This window comes from Microcebus murinus, chromosome 2 (assembly GCF_040939455.1).
Source record: "Microcebus murinus isolate Inina chromosome 2, M.murinus_Inina_mat1.0, whole genome shotgun sequence".
Lineage (NCBI taxonomy): Eukaryota > Metazoa > Chordata > Mammalia > Primates > Cheirogaleidae > Microcebus > Microcebus murinus.
In genome coordinates this window covers 43,509,734-43,528,865 of record NC_134105.1, presented here as the reverse complement: position 1 = coordinate 43,528,865, position 19,132 = coordinate 43,509,734, and the positions used below count along the sequence as shown (strand labels likewise).

General features: G+C 33.6%; 2 protein-coding genes across 2 annotated transcripts in view; one reads left to right on the top strand and one right to left on the bottom strand.

Moving 5' to 3' along the window:
* Positions 1-10,566, top strand: part of FYB2 (FYN binding protein 2) — a 122,098-nt gene extending 111,532 nt beyond the window's left edge. Inside the window, exon 20 of the mRNA XM_075998647.1 lies at positions 10,478-10,566. Within this exon, the coding sequence (XP_075854762.1) occupies positions 10,478-10,520 (43 nt within the window). The 3' untranslated portion in view covers positions 10,521-10,566. The remainder of the gene's footprint in view (positions 1-10,477) is intronic.
* The window catches only part of PRKAA2 (protein kinase AMP-activated catalytic subunit alpha 2), a 67,682-nt gene that overhangs the window by 7,765 nt on the left and 40,785 nt on the right, over positions 1-19,132 (bottom strand). Inside the window, exons 3-8 of the mRNA XM_012785121.3 lie at positions 14,427-14,520; positions 13,703-13,847; positions 12,398-12,485; positions 10,462-10,686; positions 3,125-3,629; positions 1,564-1,690 (exon numbers count right to left, since the gene is read on the bottom strand). Coding sequence (XP_012640575.1) covers positions 1,564-1,690; positions 3,125-3,629; positions 10,462-10,686; positions 12,398-12,485; positions 13,703-13,847; positions 14,427-14,520 — 1,184 coding nt within the window. The remainder of the gene's footprint in view (positions 1-1,563; positions 1,691-3,124; positions 3,630-10,461; positions 10,687-12,397; positions 12,486-13,702; positions 13,848-14,426; positions 14,521-19,132) is intronic.

The following is a 19,132-nucleotide window of genomic DNA, read 5'->3' as shown; positions in this document are numbered from 1 at the left end:
ATTCACAATATTAAGTAAGTGCATCTCAGCAAGGGCAACATAACAGTGAATGTCATGTTTTAGTGTGTTAGGAGCAGGGGTGGCAGTACCTCTTCTCTCCCACAATCATAGCAAACAACACTAATCAATCGCAACACTTGCACACAAAATGTGGCCCCTAAATCCTTCTCAATAAAGTATCTGGCATTAACACTGAAATCAAACTGATATTCCTGCATGTGAAGAAAGCACATTTTTTTGGCAACTTACTTTCTTCTAGCATATCAACAAAAAAAAATCATTATGATAAAAGCAAAAGTTACCATCGTACAGTGGTTCTGAACCTTCTGTGCACATAGGAACTACCTTGGTTAGGAGAAGCAATGCAAGAGAAATCTTGTTAAAATGCAGATTCCCAGTTGCCCAGGACCAGTCTCCAGAAATTCTGATTTGGTAGGTCTGAGTGGTTCCCAAGAATCTGCATTTTAATAAGAACAATGGGTAATTCTAATGAAGGTGATCCTGGATCTATGTAAACATTCCTATAGTTGATGATAGTTTGAGAATAATATTTAAGTGCTTTTTTATAACAATTTCCCTAACTCTAAACTCAGTTCTACTCTTGTTTCATCTCTAGCACCTGACCCTTGGTTTATTCTATTTTTATCCCACTTGGGTCTCTGAACTGAATAATCATATTTGGTTTACTTGGGTTTAATTCTCGGCATGCACTAAGTACTCAGAAGTGACCATTTTCCATGATTCCTTTGGCACCTAGGTTGCCATGGCTACCTAAATCCAACCCAAATCCAAGCAGAGGCCTATTTGGTCACGTTGGCCACTCAGGATGAGGGAAGCTGATGAAGGAGAAAGTTTAGATATTAAATCTAACTAACAAAATGTGAGTGGAGAAATGTTACAAAGAACCTGACAAGTTGGCTGATTTTAGGTAAAAGTTGCTTCTTTGTTGTTCCTTACTTTTGCTCTACAGTCAACACTTCAAATGACTTTTTTTTTTTTTTGAGACAGTGTCACTCTGTTGCCCAGGCTAGAGTGCCATGGCATCAGCCTAGCTCACAGCAACCTCAAACTCCTGGGCTCAAGCAATCCTACTGCCTCAGCCTCCCGAGTAGCTGGGACTACAAGCATGAATCACCATGCTCGGCTAATTTATATATATATATATTTTTTTTTTTTAGTTGTCCAGCTAATTTCTTTTTTTTTTTTTCTTTTTTTAGTAGAGACAGGGTCTTGCTCTTGCTCAAGTTGGTCTCAAACTCCTGAGCTGAAACGATCCACCCGCCTCGGCCTCCCAGAGTGTTAGTATTACAGGCGTGAGTCACCGCGCCCGACCTCAAATAACTTTTTTATGCCAAGGAAGCACTTTTTTTGGAAAGGTGCTAGGTAAGAGATATTCCATGTGTCTTTCATCCTTTTCATTTCCACTTACATCTTGGTTAAGTCTAGATTACTTAAAAATCAGTGCAAAAGACCTACCTACCATGTTTTTGGAAAGACTTTAACATCTGGTCAACTAGTGCCAAGTTTTCTCTTCTCAGAGCTCATGCCTGCAAACTTTCTTACCATCGATACTCTTAAAGTCCAAAAGATAGCTCCTGTTGTCAACTAGATAAAGTTGTAAGCTCATTTTGACATAGTTCCCAGTCACTGGATTTTTTCTTCTTACACGAAGATGGTATGCATTCACTACCTAAAATGGGAAATCAACAAATTTAACAAACTATAAAATGTCTCCCTTCTTATTGTGAAGAATGTCAAAAACAAATAATTGATAGAGGTTGGGTAGGGAAGGAATTTCTGAATGATTTTTTTTTTTTTTTATATTATAGGTAGTTCGCTTTAGCATTTCTTTAATCCCCACTAGTGGTACTGTTTGTGTATAGCAATTAAAATGTAAAAGGAAAACTACTTGAATGAATTTGGGGTATTAAAAAAAATGCAAACGGAACTCAGAGATTATACACAATCTAGCCTTCACTCCAGATATGCATCCTCTATAAACATCAATAATAATTTTGGTTGCCCAGTCTCTGCTTGAATACATTTACCAATGAAAATGAAGTACAGGGAATAGAGGGGAACTAACACGTTAATGGTCCACATCGGGTACGGTCACAGAATTGAAGTATCACAAACCCCTTGAGGAAAATATTACTTGTCTTTTGAAGAAAAAAAATCCTGTGGCCCAGAAAAAGAAGATTTCAAAACATCTATGACATTAGCTTCAAAAATTTTTCAATACAGATTTTTAAAGATGTTAACATCTCTTTGTAACTATATAAAACTGCTTCAAAAATGAGAGATCTGTTTTTTAAATGGTTTTAAGAAAATATTTATTCATTTCATGTACAAATAGTGAAATGAGAATGAAACTGATTTATGCAAACATGCCAAATGAATATTTACACAGTAAGTTCAAGCATTTTTCTTCTTCCTTTAAAAAAAATGTTGACAGTCCACAAGAAAAGAATAAGAGTGAAAGGAGTATCTGAAATGAAAATGTGTTCCCCCCATATATTCAAATAGAATTGAAATGAAATTGAGTACTAATTTTTTTAAAAAGCAAAATGTAGGCTGAGGAAGTACTAAAAGCACCAGCCAATTAAGAGAGAATTTCCCAACTTGGAGGAAACTATTTGTTTACTGAATAAATATGTCTTGATGGTATAATCTGTTTGACCACTATTACAGCCATCCACTCCTGCCCTCCAAAGAAAAGAAAAAACAACTCCCTAAAAAAAGAGAAAGAAAAAATATTCTATCTTTGAAGACTCGTGACTTTTTATTTCTACGATGCATGCTGAAACAGGCTTTTTTCTCAGATGATTTCAAGTTGATTATTTGTTGTTTCTCAACCAAGAATGCTATTCTATAATTCAAAACATGTAGGTTCCCAACATCAATAGCTCTTCATCCTAATATAGAGGTTATTTGTTTTGAATGCGCATGATATATTATTGGAAAGAATGGTGTTTGTCAGCCAAAAGTATCAAGACTACTGAATTTATATCTAAATCAAAACCAACTTTTTACTGACCTCAGTACTCTACGTAGCAGCTCAGAGCAGCTTACTATACAGCAAAATGGCTTCTACAAATTATCTTAATACACTACAATTTCCTACCTTCCATTCAAAATCCAGCTGCTTCATAGCTCGGTAAACTTCAGCCATAATGTCATATGGTTTGCTCTGACTTCGGATTCCAAGATGCCACTTGGCTTTTTTCACAGCTAAAGATTTGGGCTTAGTCGTATTCAGTGCATCCAATGGACATTTTGCTTTGGGGCTGTCTGCTATAAGAGGTGGCATCCTTTCTGGATGAGGTTTCAGGCCTGGGGGGATATGCATGGCACTATCGTCCATAAAAGAACCAGTTGGAGGACTTGAGGCGAGGTAGAACTCACTGGCTTGGTTCATTATTCTCCGATTGTCAATGATAAGATGATACGCCACTGCAAGCTGGTCTTGAGGGTCACCACTATATAAACTGTTCATTACTTCTGATTCTGTACACTCAAATTTTTCACACACTTCTTTCACAGCCTCATCATCAATGACATTAGCATCATAGGAGGGGTCTTCAGGAAATAAGTAACTGGGCAAATCTTGTTTAAACCATTCATGCTCTCTAGGAAAAACACCACAATACACTATTGTAAGAACATGCTTTGGCAAGTCCCAAATAATTTACACATGGGGCAATACAACATATAGAAAGATTTGATCTCCACTCCCAACTCTGCCACTTACTAGCTGTGTGACCCTGGGCAAGATAATTAATCCCTACCCTGGAAAAACTCTGGTTATTAAGACTTGAGTATTTGACTGACATTTTCTCAAAAATGAATAAGTAAGCCTGTCACTTACTTCAAGGAAATAGCTAGCAGTATTGGTTGCCAATGATAAAATGCAAGCTTTCAAGCAAAAATGTAAAATTCTGTCTAATTTGTACTGACCTGTTTGACAGTTTTCCAAGACTCAAGACTTTCTGATGGTTAGTGTTGATGATGTTAATATGATATTTTGATAGTGTATAATGAAATGTGTCACTATTTTGAAAACTTGCATGGTTCAATAACTCAGTATTTTCTAAATAACTGATGCATAGTGTTATAGAATCATACATACATAAAAGATCCACTCAAACTGCAAGACAGACCAGTTAATTATAATGTAATAAAGTACAAAAATTAATTAATATATTTTCTGATTTGATATTGCAACTAAAATGTTAAGCTTTGTTTTAATATCAAAGAATATCACAATTATCTGAAAGGCTATTAAAATACTCCTTTCTCTTCCAACCACTTATCTGAGTGAGATCAGACTTTCTTTATACACTTCAACTAATACAAAATACAGCAACAGACTGAATGAAGATCTGAGAACCTAGCCATCTTTGATTAAGACAGATATTAAGGAGATTTGCAAAAGTGTAACACAATGCCACTCTTCTCACAATTCTTTTTTGCTTTGGAAAATACGGTTATTATTCATGAAAGATATATTTAAATTAACATGTAGTGGGCTTATTGTTATTTTTAGGTAAATCAAATATTCTCTTAATTTCTCAGTTTTAATTTTATTATGGTAAATACTGATAGCTACAACCTACATTTCTTAAAAAATCCTCTTTTAAGTCTTCAATAATTTTTAAGAGTTATAAGATATTAAAACTGAAGAGTTTGAGAACTGCTCTCCTAAGTCTTATTTTCTCACACTTCTGGACCTTTCCACCTGATGTTCCTATTGCTATCCTATAGTATCACACCCCTTTTCATCTAACACAAATTACTCCTTCAAGAGTTTTGTTAAGCATTGCTACCCAGCAGAATTGAGTACACCCTAAGCTAAAATTCAGATAAAAATATATTTGACTGAATGTCTTCTGTGCACTGATTAATTCATTTGTGTACATTTATTGAGGACATAATATGGGCCAAAGATATACTCCTCCTCACAGAGATTATATTCTAGCTGAATATATATTAAACAAATATGCATAAAAATATAGTTACAAAAATACAAATATGTAAATCCTGTCATAAAGATTGTATATAAAAGCACAAACTAAAATAGGAATATATAACTTAGGATGTGAGGCAGGGGATTAGGGAAGCCACTCTGGATAATATTTAAGCAGACAACAACCAGAATGATCAGAAGTCAGCTAAGCAAAGAATTAAGGAACAGGTATTCCCAGCAAATGAAACAATATGTGCAAACACTTTGAGACAAGGAAGAGTTTTGGCATGTTCTAGGAAGTGAAGTAAGCCCAAAATCATGAAAGCATGAATTATGAGACAGCACAGCAAACAAAATAAGATATTCCTGAGAATTGTATAAAAAGGATGTGAGGCTGGAACCTATGGCTAATGAAAACCACTGAAGGTTTTCAAACAGACAGGGTAACATAATCTAATTTGCATTCTATAAAGATTATTCTGCTTATCGTATAGAAACTGAATTGTAAAGATGAAGATGATGATGATGATGATGCTTGCTGCAATAGTCTAAGTGAGAAATGATGGTGTGCCAGGCCCTGAAGATATATACAAAGATACAACTTACATACCTGCTAGTAGATCTATAACAACAGTTTTTTTACAGTTGTTGATCTTTTCTTAATCTTCCCTACGAAACTGGGAGCTCCTTGAAACAGGGACCATATCTTATTTAGCTTTACCCTACTAGCCTATACAGAGTAAATGCTTAATAAATGCTGAATAAATAAATGATGGATAGACATATGAAATATGAAGACAAAAATAAATATTTATTTGCTATATAATAATATTAAGCACCTATTAACGTTTAGGAATAAAAATAGCTGAGATAGATTTTTTTCAAAATAAATAACAGAAGACAAAAAATTATGTTACATGTCTAACACTTTTAAAATATCAATGACAAATAGGGAAGTTGAGCCCTTTCAAAATGAACTACAAAAATCCACTCACCCATAAAACAATGAAATATTAGCAAAGATTGTCAAAATAGACTTTTTCAGAGCTCTGGAAATTAATCAAAGCTTACAACAATCTGAGGAGTGTTTATTCGAGAAAAATGGCTGAATCTCAGTAGTAAAGGTCAGATTTGTAGCTTTTTAAGTTGTCCTATATCCATCTCCCTTTTTCTAGCTCCAGAGTAGCCTTGAAAACCAACAGCCTCATAATCATATAGTGAGAAAACTAGCAGCACAATAACCACTGGGGTGTGTTGGGAGGGAAAGGGGGTTAGGGGGGAAAGAGGAACAGAATAGCTTTGGAGCTCCCCAAAGGTCCTATCCTAAGAGAATGCTATTTTTGACATGTCTATGATTTCCCTGGAAACCTCTACTAACAGGCCTTGTTTTTCTTGACCTGACTCAGAAGAGCTCACTCAACTGCAAATAGCCTTTTACCTTGGGCATTTGTCAAAAACAACAACAGCAACAGCAGCAAAAAAAAAAAAAAAATCACTGGCAACTGTCTAATATTCAAGCTGTCTGAAGCAGCAATGAAAGTTAAGTAAATAAGAAGCTGACCAAAAAAATTTAAAAAGAAAAATTAGGGAATGAGATTTTCAAAGGGGTCTTTAAAAAGTTTCTGATATACTCCTAGGACTCAAGAGGGCCAGTAACATTTGCAGGGCTGTGGATATACCCAATAAAAAACTGAGAAGGTTTTAATTTCTCATCACTGGCAGACTTTGAGGCTCTGCGCAAGCAGAAGTAAAGGCTAAGGCAGAGTTAAGGCTAAGGCTAAGCAGCACTACAGATACACCCCAACATGTACACAGAGCCCCTCAAAAAAGGGTGGGAGACAGATTAGGGCATTTAAGGAAATGTCTATCTGATCATTAGCTAACCATTAAGCTAACAAGGAGAGTTTTCAGTAGACATATATACAAATAACACAGACTTTACAGAATTAGTTCAGGAAAACTAATAAACAAACAAGACCAACGACAACATACAACAATTATAAACTCTAGATACACCCCCAAGAGAAATGAAACCATATGACTGTATAAACTGTGCATGTGAATGTTCATAGCAACATTAGTCATAAAAGCCAAAAAGTGGAAATAACTCAAATGTCCATCAACTGATGAATAAACAAATGGAATATATTCATACAATGGAATATTTTTCAAGCAAAAAAGAATGAAGTACTGATCCATACTATACTATGGAAGTACCTTAAAAGCACTATGCTAAATGAAAGAAACCAGACATAAAAGGCCCATCCTGTGTGATTCCATTTATATTAAATGTCCATAAGAGGTAAAAAGACAAAAAATAGATTAGTAGTCGTCAGGGGCTGGGAAGAGGGAAAATGGGGAGCAACTATAGCATTTCTTTCAGGGATGATAAAAAAGTTCTAGAATTAGTGGTGATGACTGTGCAACTTAGTAAACATAGTAAAAGCCACCAAATTATATATTTTAAAGGTATAAATTTATGACATGTGAATTATATCAATAAAATGAATTTTCAAAAAACGATAGAGAAATAATCTAAATTTTGATTTCTAATTCATGCATTTAGTCTAATAACCATAATTCTTTATAATAAGATAACTCCCAATTTAAAAAGCCACACTTCTAGCTTTTAGTTTTCAGGAGTCAGTTTCTGAATTAACTCTACCAAAGTGAGCAGTAACTAGAATGTTTATGAAGGTTCGTCTGAAACAAAATCAATTCGTTTCACATGCACTAGAAATTATGTTTTTCTATCACTACTACCTGATACCTGACTTTGATATAATATGTGACTTAAGATTAAACAGGTTATACTTGCCTTTTCTATAGTCCAAAAAAAGAAAAAAATAAAATAAAAAAGATTATAAAGACTATCAAATTTTAGAAACCTTACAACATGCCCAAATTTCTTTAAGTGCAGCTGAAAGACTTTCATATATACACTTAAAAAATATTAGTTTGGACATTGTTCTAAGAGCTTTAGTTATATTAAGTTGAATATTTTTAGTTTCTGATATTCAAATGTTTTTAGACCTAAATAAATAGCAATTTCACATAGTTCAATCTATGACTATCTTCCCAACAATTCTACTACAGATAGGAAGTAACTAAAGCACACACAGCTAATAAACAGAAGAACTGGTATTCGTATTGAGTTGAACTTAAGACCCCTCACTTTTAATCACAATATTAATACTATTACTACTGAGCTCAAGGCATCTGGGGGAACACAAAGATGTGATTCCCATAATGACATTGTTCATCTTTTTTAATACTATATTCCCAGCACCTAGCAGAGGACTTTTCACAGAGCAGATGCTAAATAAATATTTGTTGAATGAATAAAAGCAAAAATGATTAAATGAACAAATAAATATGAAGATATAATATGTAAAAAAAATAATGTTAAGACAGTATATAGTAGCATAAGAAATATATAAAGTATTACGACAGACTGGAGGAAGGATAGATGTCATAGAACTGATATGACAATATGGACTAGTAGAAATAGCATACGTTTTGAATTCAGGCAAGTTCTGAGTTGATCCCCAGTTCTGTCTCTTATTAGCTGTGTAATTTTCAACAAACACAGACCTACTCAACATTTAATGTGTGTCAGACCTTGTGCATTTTGCTATGAATTAATAGTTCCTAATTTAATAGTTCCTAATAGTTCCTAATTAGTTCCTAATTTAAAGAAACTTAACAATTTAATAGGGGCAAACAGATACATAAAAAAATCATAACATAACTTTTCTAAGCTTGGGTTCATGGTTTCTAAAATTAGAATAATAGCTACCTATTAAAAATCAATGTAATAGGTCAAGGATATGGCAAAATGCTTGGCATACAGTAATTGGTCAATAATTAGTAATTCCTTTCCCTGTTGAATTGTATTTTATCCAATCAAGAATTCCCAAACATTAAAAAAGTGAATATAGATAAAAAGATAAAAACTGTAGATTTATTATCTTAAGTACAGAGATGAGTGACACTCTTTATACCATCTACCTATGTATAAATTAACTCTTCTCAGTAGACTTATTTACATTTTTCTTCTGAAACCTGTAAATATACAAACATCTGTTTTGAAATAACAGAATCAATCCGTTCACTATTCTAAATTTATATGCTGATACAAGCAGGTGCAAGTAGGTCAGCATGTCTAATTTTCTAAGGAAAAGTCAATTAAAAGAATAATTTATGTTAAAGCCCAAATGAACACAAAGGGTTTTTTTCCTGCTAAGTTCATTTTTATAACTAAATCTGGTGGCTAATTTACACTTTTACATTTTTATGCATGAGGCCTGGAACACTGAAGAAAGACTTGGGAAAGAAAATGATACATAAATACAAAAGGAATCAACAGTCCTCCCATATAAAAGAGATCAGAAGTGGTCACAGAAACAACTACCTCAGCCATTATTTAAATATTCCAAGAGTCAGAGGTCTCAAAATAGTCACTCTGGCTTATGAAGAGAAGGGGGAAGGTTCTGAAAAGATGTCAAAAGAAAGTGTTTATAAACAAACATGGATGGAAACTTAGGTAAGAAGGAAAAATCACTAAGAAATATTGATATAATAAATAATAAGCAGAAGGCAATGAATTATCTTGCTAGTTGTGCTACTTAACGGTCATATTCACAGTAGCATCAGCAATAGCACTTTCCAAAGTTTCTCCCATGACAAGAGATCCTTCACAGTTAACCCACTAGCAGCTACTGAATTCAAAAGGTTGGCAAAATTTTTTATGCTTCATGGCATTGATCATATGTAAAATACATAAATCTCACTCTGTTTTTCCATTTGCAATTTCTTTAGACACTTTTTCAGCATATACTATATGCCCAAGCCTCTAGCACTGTGTATGCAAAGATGAGTAAGACAATCTCTCTACCCTGATGTAGTCATAATGTAAGAAAGGAAAAGACACACTGATAAACACCTGTGTAGAAGATGAGAATGAAATAATAAAAGTATGAAAAAAATGTTGATGTAACAGAAGTGGAAGCACCTAACATTGCCTGGGGAAATCAGAAACAATTTCCCAAAGGAGGTGCCATGTGAGCAAAACTTTAAAGAATAAATGGAAGTCTGTCGGGTCAAAAAAGGCAGAAAGAGCATCAAGGCAAGAAGAAAAATGTAAACAAAGACATAAAAAGGCATACAATCTATGTTAAGCTTGAGGAACAAAGACATGTTCAGTGTGCCTGAAGCACTGATACAAGAGGTGGTGAGGGCAGGAAATGAGACTTCAGAAGTAAGCAGAGCATTCTTATGAAGGGTCTTGTATACTTTGCTACCTAAGCTAAAAGATTTGGGCAGCAATCTGAAGTATTTGAAAGGTAAGTGACAACATCAGGTTTATGTAACAAGGCCAGTAAACTTCTTATAAAGTGCTACAAAGCCTAGCATAAAGCAAGCATTCAATTAACATTACTATTATTAATATTGTATGAGAAAATATACATAACAGGAACAAAGAGAATAATCACCGTATGTCTTTGATAGTTGCTCGTTTCAGGGGGTCAACCTGCAGCATATGCATCAGTAGAGTGGCAATAGAACGATTGAGATACTCTGGGATATAAAAAACACCACCTCGGATCTTCTTAAATAATGTAGGTACATGTTCATCATCAAACGGGAGGGTGCCACAAAGAAGAGCATACAAGATAACACCGCAGCTCCAGATATCAACTTCAGGACCTGCATACAATCTAAGAAAAAAAGATGACAACACAAACATGAAACGCAAGTATCACTTTATCTCATCTATATGTACCCTGCTTCTATAAATATATGTAGTACAGACTCAGTACTATTGATTTCCAAGGTCTTTAATGAAGTTCATGGCCACTCACCAATGCTCAATGGTTGTTCTCAAAGAGAATAGTTATTCAAGTCTGCCAAATGAATAGGGTCATTTTGATTGTCACAAACTCATTTAACTGTTCACTTACTAATTTAAAAATGTAAGAATTTCTGTGATTGATTTCTGAGAGAAACATCAAAGTAGATAGCCATAAACTTGGAAAAACAATACTACAGTGTATAGGCTAAATCTTTTTCACATAAAACTATTACAAGAAAGAAAATTCATGTATAATATTAGAATTTTTATCTGCAGCACACCTGTCTTTTTTTTAAAGGCACATCTATTTTAAAGAACATTTGAACCATTAAAGTATCTAATACTGCATAAACAGTATTTACTCTGTATCACATTATGCTTAGGACCTACTACTTGCTAGCCCATAGAATTAGGATAAGCTTTGATCCACATAACCTATGCCTAGAATGTTATTCTTTTTTTCCCTCTCACTTTCTACAGCATTAAAATTCCCAATAGCACATTATCAAATTCAAACTGGGTCTGGGGTAGCAAAGAAAATCTCTACAATTCCAATGAAAAGAATATAATCTCTTTCTACAAAAATTGCTATCCATCATTTACATATGTTTATGTTCCCCCAAAATTCATGTATTGAAATTCCAACCCCCAAGGTGATAATGGTATAGGAGGTGAGAATTTTGAGAGTAGATTAGATGATGAGGGCTCTGTTCTCATGAATGGGATTAGTGTCCTTTATTAAAAAAGACCCCAGAGAGTTCCTCATCCCTTCCACCATGCGAGGTTACAGTGAAAATACAGTAGTCTATGAGAAAGTGGGCCCTCACGAGACACCAAATCTGCTGGCACCTTGATCTTGGACTTCCCAGTCTCCAGAACTGTGAGAAATAAATTTCTGTTGTTTATACGCCACCTAGTTTATGGTATTTTTCTTATAGCCGCCAAAATGAACTAAGAAACTCCTATATTTGTTACTGCCAATAATACCTTTTCAATATTTTCTCTCATAGAATTCTGTTAGCTTTTTAAAGCACACATTGGTCACTGTATAAAGACTTGAGTTTACTACTGTAATCTGTATAAACACTTTTTATAACGTACCAATGAATTAGTTACATGTGTACACAATCACTATTTGTATAGTTTAATTTCATGAAATATTACCCCCCAAAATTTCATTCTTCCAAAGACAAAATACAAATCAATACTGTATATTCTTTATAAAATATTTAAAGTATAATTAAAAGATCATGTCTGATAAATAAATTACACTAAATTTTAAAAAATGCTTACTCTCTTACCTGCATTTTTCTAAAATGAAATATATATTAAATCAAGATTTCAGTCATTTTTTTTAAAAAGGAAAAACTTCATAACTACATTTATAACAACAGCTAAATGAAATATTTAAAAAGTTTTAATATAACCAGTCCCCCTAAACAATGGTAATAAAATAAATGAACAATCTGTTTCTATCATGCTAAAAATCTTGCCTTTAAAAGAGTATAGTATAATTAAATGTTACCAGAATGAATGCAAGATGACAAAAAGCTCACTCTTCACTGACATATGATTACCTGCCTGAGATGACTTCAGGTGCTGCATAATTTGGAGATCCGCAACTAGTTCGCAGAAATTCACCATCTGACATCATATTAGATAGTCCTGAAAACAAAAGTAATGTTTACCTGGTGGTAGATATTTTTTAAGTAGATATAGATTAAAAATGAGTAAAATTTCAAGTCTTTAATGTGCCATACACCTTGTTTTTTTAATTATTAAAAAAGCAGTAGAAAGCATTTGTTAGACGAGAAAGAAACCATTTCAGAGTACTTACGCTGTGACAAAAAATGCTAACGCATATCACATGTATGATTAGAATTCAATTTCCTTTCTAAATAAAAATGTTGATTCACTTCACAAATAAGGATATTCTAAATTATATTGACTTTTCTGAACATAAAACCATCAATCTACTTAAACAGTTTAAAAATAGAGACTACTACTTTTTTATACTAAGCTTTCAAAAGCCTTTTTTAAAATTCTGTAACTAGAAACCAGACAGGCCCCAATTTATAAACAGATTATGTTCCAAAAGTGTTTAATTTAGAAACCTTTAATTCAACATAAGAAAAAATAATTTAACAAAGAATCTACTTCCACTATAGCACTAAATTGAGTTGCATGATTTAGAGAAGGAAGAGAAATATAAAAAGTAGTTTCCTGGTTTTTAGATTAAAGGCAAAATATAGACAAAAATTTTAAATAAGTAAAACTAAACTTTGGCACCTTTCTGTCTCTCTTTTTCTATAATCTTTTACTTCCTAGTCTTTACCTCAAACACCCTACTATGGCATCCTTTCCAGGTATGTTTACCCCAGAAAGTGTGTGGAACTTAAAATTCACATTTTACCTTTTCTTTGACCCCTTACAAAAACTCCTATTCTCTCTAATCAAGTTCTTAGATATAACCCTAAGATCCACTAACCTCTTCATGAATCAATTCAGAAGAGCTATAAAGCTTTTTCCAAAACTGCATGCAAATTTTCATGTACCACTGTTTATGTACATTCATCAGGGAAAGTTTGCATACTTTCATCAGATTTTCAAAAGAGTTTGGGACTCCTCTCCCCCTCCAAAAAAACAGTTAAGTATCATTTCCTTGGGAGGAAACATAGATTGAATGGATTTATCTTGATAATTTTTCTAAAGGTATCTCCTGTTTTTTAAGTATATTTAAATGAAGAAGCAGCTAATCTCTTTTCATGGTATAGGATTTATTTACAAGGTTGAAATGGAAAGTTCTTAGTTCTATAAGAGTTTTTGCTGACACACTTTAAAAGGCAGCTAGTACATTTCAGAACAACCCTGGAGTTACATACCAAAATCAGCTATCTTCGCATTCATGTGTGCATCCAATAGCACATTCTCTGGTTTCAGGTCTCGATGAACAACCATATGCCTATGACAGTAATCAACAGCAGACAGAATCTGCTGAAAGAGCCGCCTGGCTTCTATCTCTTCAACCTATCAAATAGAAAAGAAACTGCATTAAGAATATCTTGGATATCTATCTACCATGAATATTTGTTTCATAATCAGGTTACATATAACTAAGCAAGCTATAATTGTGTTCGTATTCTCAACAAATCAGACAAAACAAAAAAACCAAAAACTTGTCAAAGCTCAACATGTCAATAGGCAGGTTTTTCTTTGTTGCTAGGCAGTAGTATTTAATTTTCAATTAACATTATTAAATGTGCACAATGTTTTGGGGAATTGACAGTAAAACAAACTAAAACAGAATGTATGTGGAAGTACAAAGAAAAGAAAATAATTAAACCTCAACATGCTTTTACAGAACAGATTCTGAAAAGCATGGGCATCACACTGGCAATTAAGTAGAACACATTTTCTAAAATCAGTATTTCAAAAGATACACTTTTAAGAAAAAAAATTGTCTAATACTGTGTATGTCTATTTGTGCATTACTACAAAAGCAACTCTGGCTTTGAAGATATCTTTTCAAGTTTGTTATTTCCTAGTACTTTGCTCTTTTTTAGTTTAGAATTTTAGTTTAGAGGTTTAGATAGTATGTTAACTCACCCGTCCATGTTTGCAGATGTAGTCAAATAATTCACCTCCAGACACATATTCCATTACCATAAAAAAATCTGTTGGAGTGCTGATCACCTGGTATCTTTTTTGCAAATAAAAAAAGTTAACAATGTTACTTCAACCAAAATTAACTTATTATGCCTACCCTTGCTACAATTTCATATTCTAGTATCCTATAATATTTTATGACAACAAATGATGTTATCAAAATAATCACAGAGCTGTAAAAGTGGAGCATTACAAAATTATTCTACTTTCTGAGGTTTGTTCCTTTTCCTTCAGATCCTCCCTTTTATGTTTACATAATCTTTGAACTTCATCATTCTTCAACAAATAAGTAAAGCATTAATTACTCCACCTAAACAAAAATGTGTTAACAGTCTAAGGAGATGAGGTATCATATATTTCAACATAAATAAAAAATATTCTTGGACATGTGAAATGATACCACAGAGATACAACCAGTAAAATTCAGAAAGTGGGAAAATGGCCCTTTCTTGCACAAATAAAATACAAGAAAAAAAGGAAAGGGGGAAGCTATTTATTAAAAGTAATTCAAGAGACATATCAATTATACTGTATAGACTTGTTTTGATTCTGATTCAAACAAACCAACTTTAAAAACCATTTATGAAACAATCAGGAAAGTCTAAATGCTGACTAGATGGTGGAAAATATTGTTAATGATTTTTAATCTTAAATATGATAATGGTACTGTGCTTCTATTATTTATAATTTAAAGAGTGTCTTCTAGAATAGATGCTGAAGATTTGACACTAAAAATAAAATGTTTCAGATTTGCTTCACAATAATCTGGGGTGAGCAAAATGGGAGGGAAGCAGATAAAACAATACATTGACTATTGATGCTGAATAACAGATACATGGGGCTTCATCACTTTACTTTTGTATTCGTTAAAAAGTTTCCATAATGAGAAATTAAATATGTGTATGTGTCTGTGTGTTTCTAGGCAGGCAACACTGAGCACATTAAAAAAATGATTAAAAAAAAAACTTTAGCTTTATTTAACAAAGTTTTTCCCCCAAAACTATAACAATTTACCCACATTTTACACAACCAAGTTTTAGAAACTTTGAAAGTAAGTTAAATATAATATTATTAATGTTTCAATTGAAGGTTGCATTTAACAATTACTTTAGTGAACAATTATTCTACTTTTTAATAGGTCACTTTGTTTATAAAGGATTATCTATAGTCTAGTTGATTATGAGCGATATCTAATTTACACTGAATTACCACTTAGAGCCACTAAGTATAGGTGAGTAGTTTATGCATGGCTTAAAGGCATGCTGCAGAAGGCACAAGTAGGGGCTGATGCCACCCTCCAAGCAGGACACAATGACATAGGATATGTCAGAAGCAGAGGAATCTTTTGGTAATTTATCCATCCAGACAGGGCACCTTTATTAATGTGCACAAAAGCAAGTATGTGTGAACTGGTGGGTCTGGTTACTATTCCCCAATAAAGAAGTAAGGAAAATTGGCCAGGAAGTTGGTGATATAACACTATATACTATACATTTTAAGAGAGGACACACCATATATAAATTAAATGCTTGAAAAAAGTAAAATATTAAAGCTATAGCATTGAAATGATTATAAATTTCAAAAAGAAATGTTTATATAGCAATCTTTAATAGCAAGTTATCTCACTTTACATAAAACAAATGAAGATAAGAATAAAGTTGATGGTGCGTACAATCTGGGGGTTGGACACACTTAAAGCTCTGGCACGGGGGGTGGGGCCAGGAACAATATATGTAACCCTAACAATATCTATACCCCCATAATATAATGAAATAAAAGGAAAAAAAAGAATAAAGTTGAGACTATTTCAAATGAACTCTGGAAAGGTAATTTTACCTGAGAACTCTAGAAGAAATTGCTTTATAAAAGATATCTTGGCTGGGTGTAATCCTAGCACTCTGGGAGGCTGAGGTGGGTGGATTGATCAAGGTCAGGAGTTCGAAACCAGCCTGAGCAAGAGCAAGACCCCCGTCTCTACTAAAAATAGAAATTAATTGGCCAACTAAAAATATATAGAAAAAATTAGCTGGGCATGGTAGCGCATGCCTGTAGTCCCAGCAACTCAGGAGGCTGAGGCAAGAGAATTGCTTGAGCCCAGGAGTTTGAGGTTGCTGTGAGCTAGGCTGATGCCATGGCACTCACTCTAGCCTGGGCAACAAAGTGAGACTCTGTCTCAAAAAAAAAAAAAAAAAAAAAACAGCTATCTTACCAGGCACAAAAGTGATTATATAAAGTGGGGAGTACAGGGCAAGAGCATCTACTATATCACCTCACTTTAGGCTGATCTGATTTGTTAACAATTCTCAATCACTTTTGTGCTCCATACATCCTGCAGGGAGCCCAAGGGAAAGGAAGTGATGAAATTTAGCTGCTTATTCGTCTGAGTACATCACAGGTCTTCAACAGATATTGTTGGAATGAATTACTTCATGACACCTCTTACTTCACAGCAGCCACTGTCCCACGCCAAAAGCTAATCTAGAGCAATGAAAACCACAACGTTACTAAGCACTTACTGTGTGCCAGACACTGAGCTACTGAATGGTGACACTTAATATTTATTGAGTACCTACTTGTATTGCACGTGGTAAGATCAACAGCTATTCCCTCTACTTTTGGAGCTTATCGTCTAGCTACAAAAACAGACATTAAATAAGGATTCTCTTAAGACACAAATCTGATCTCCAGTAGCCTCCTAATTTAAAATCTTTGTGGTTTTCCCATTGCTCTTAATAAATAATTCCGGCCCCTGCCATCCCTTGTTATTCTGTCTCATCTTTGATTCCCAACGCTGATCATACTTGTGTTTTTAGTTTTAGTCATGCTGCATTTCCTCTCCACTGCAGCTCCTTTGCATAAGCTGTACCTGAATCCCATACTATGCTTTTGTGCATGGTACTGAGTCTTTGAATTGCCTCTCAGCTTGACTGTTATATTAGTAAATAACTTTTTAAAATCTCAATGGATTTGACCACCAAAAAGATGTACTCATGAATGTTGGGTTTTTTTTAGCTAAGTTCAGAAAGATTTCTATTTTTCCGAAGTTTCCTATTATGGAAATTGCCTAAAAATGTGCTCCACCCTTCAACTAGTTACTAATCATCCTTTAGATCTCAGCTTAAAGATCACTTCCTAAGTCCAGGTTAGGGGCCTTTCTGTGCTCACAGATGCATTTCCCTTAGCTTCAGAGCACGCACCTCAGTTTGTAATTGTATGTTTTATTATTATAATTTGATTTATGAGTATGTACCTAGCAAAGTACTTATACCAAGTAAGTATTTAAATAAATGTATGAATTAGCACTTATAAATAAGGTGAGCAGCTTTGAGCCAAAACCAGAGAATAGGAGACTAAAAAATTATAGCCAAATTATAACAAAACCAATAAAATTGCAATTAACCAGATGGGATGAGGACAAACAGAAACAACTTCTGAGAGAGAAATCTAAGAAAACAGCAAAACAGCTTCACATTAGGGATTTAGTGAAAGAGGCAAATTCTGGTATTATGCTCCAAGCCTGCCGAGAGTAAGTCAATCAAATCTCTTGGGCCTTCTAAAATAATAATACTGAAGTATCATAAGAAAGTCAATCATGAATCATTCATACATTTCAGTATTATCTTCTTAATATAGCAGAAAAGTAAACTAATGTGCTTCAGAAATTTTTCAGAAACAGCATCTCTAATACAGCCAAAAAAATTTACTAATTCACAAAACCCTAAGTATTCCCCACTTGGCCAAGTTATATACATTTTAAGGCAATACCTATAATAGGAAACTCAGGAAAAATAGAAATCTTTCTGAACTTAGCAAAAAAAAAAAAAAATCAACATTCATGAGTACATCTTTTTGGTGATCAAATCTATTGGGATTTTAAAATGTTATTTACTAATATAACAGTTGAGAGGCAATTCAAAGACTCAATACCATTCACAAAAGCTACAAAGAAAATAAAATTCTTCAGAATATACTTAACCAAACAGGAGAAAGATCTCTACAAGGAAAACTATGAAACACTGATGAAAGAAATCACAAATGACACAAATAAATGGAAAAATCTCATGCTCATAGATGGTTAGAATCAACACTGTTAAAATGTCTATACTGCCCCAAATGATTTATAGATTCAATGTAATCTCCACTAAAAAAAACATATTTTACAGATCTAAAAAAAAATAATTCTAAGCATCATTTGGAACCAAAAAAGAGCTGAAATAGCAAAAGTAATCTTAAGCAAAAAGTACAAATCTGGAGGCATCACATTATCAGACTTTAAATTATAGTACAAGGCTACAGTAACCAAAACAGCATTAGACTGGCATAAAAGTAGAGACATAGACCAGTGGAACAGAATAGAGAACTCAGATATAAAACCATCTATCAACAACCAGCTGATCTTCAACAAAGCGGACAGCAACATACACTGGGGAAAGGAAACCCTATTCAACAGGTGCTGGGAAAACTGGATAGCCACATGCAGAAGAATGAAATAGTATACCTATCTCTCACCATATACAAAAATTAATTTAAGATAGATAGAAGACTTAAACATAAGGCATGAAACCATAAAAATTCTATTAGAAAATGTAGGAAAACCTCTTCTAGATATCAGCCTAGGCAAAGAATTTATGACCTCAAAGCAATTA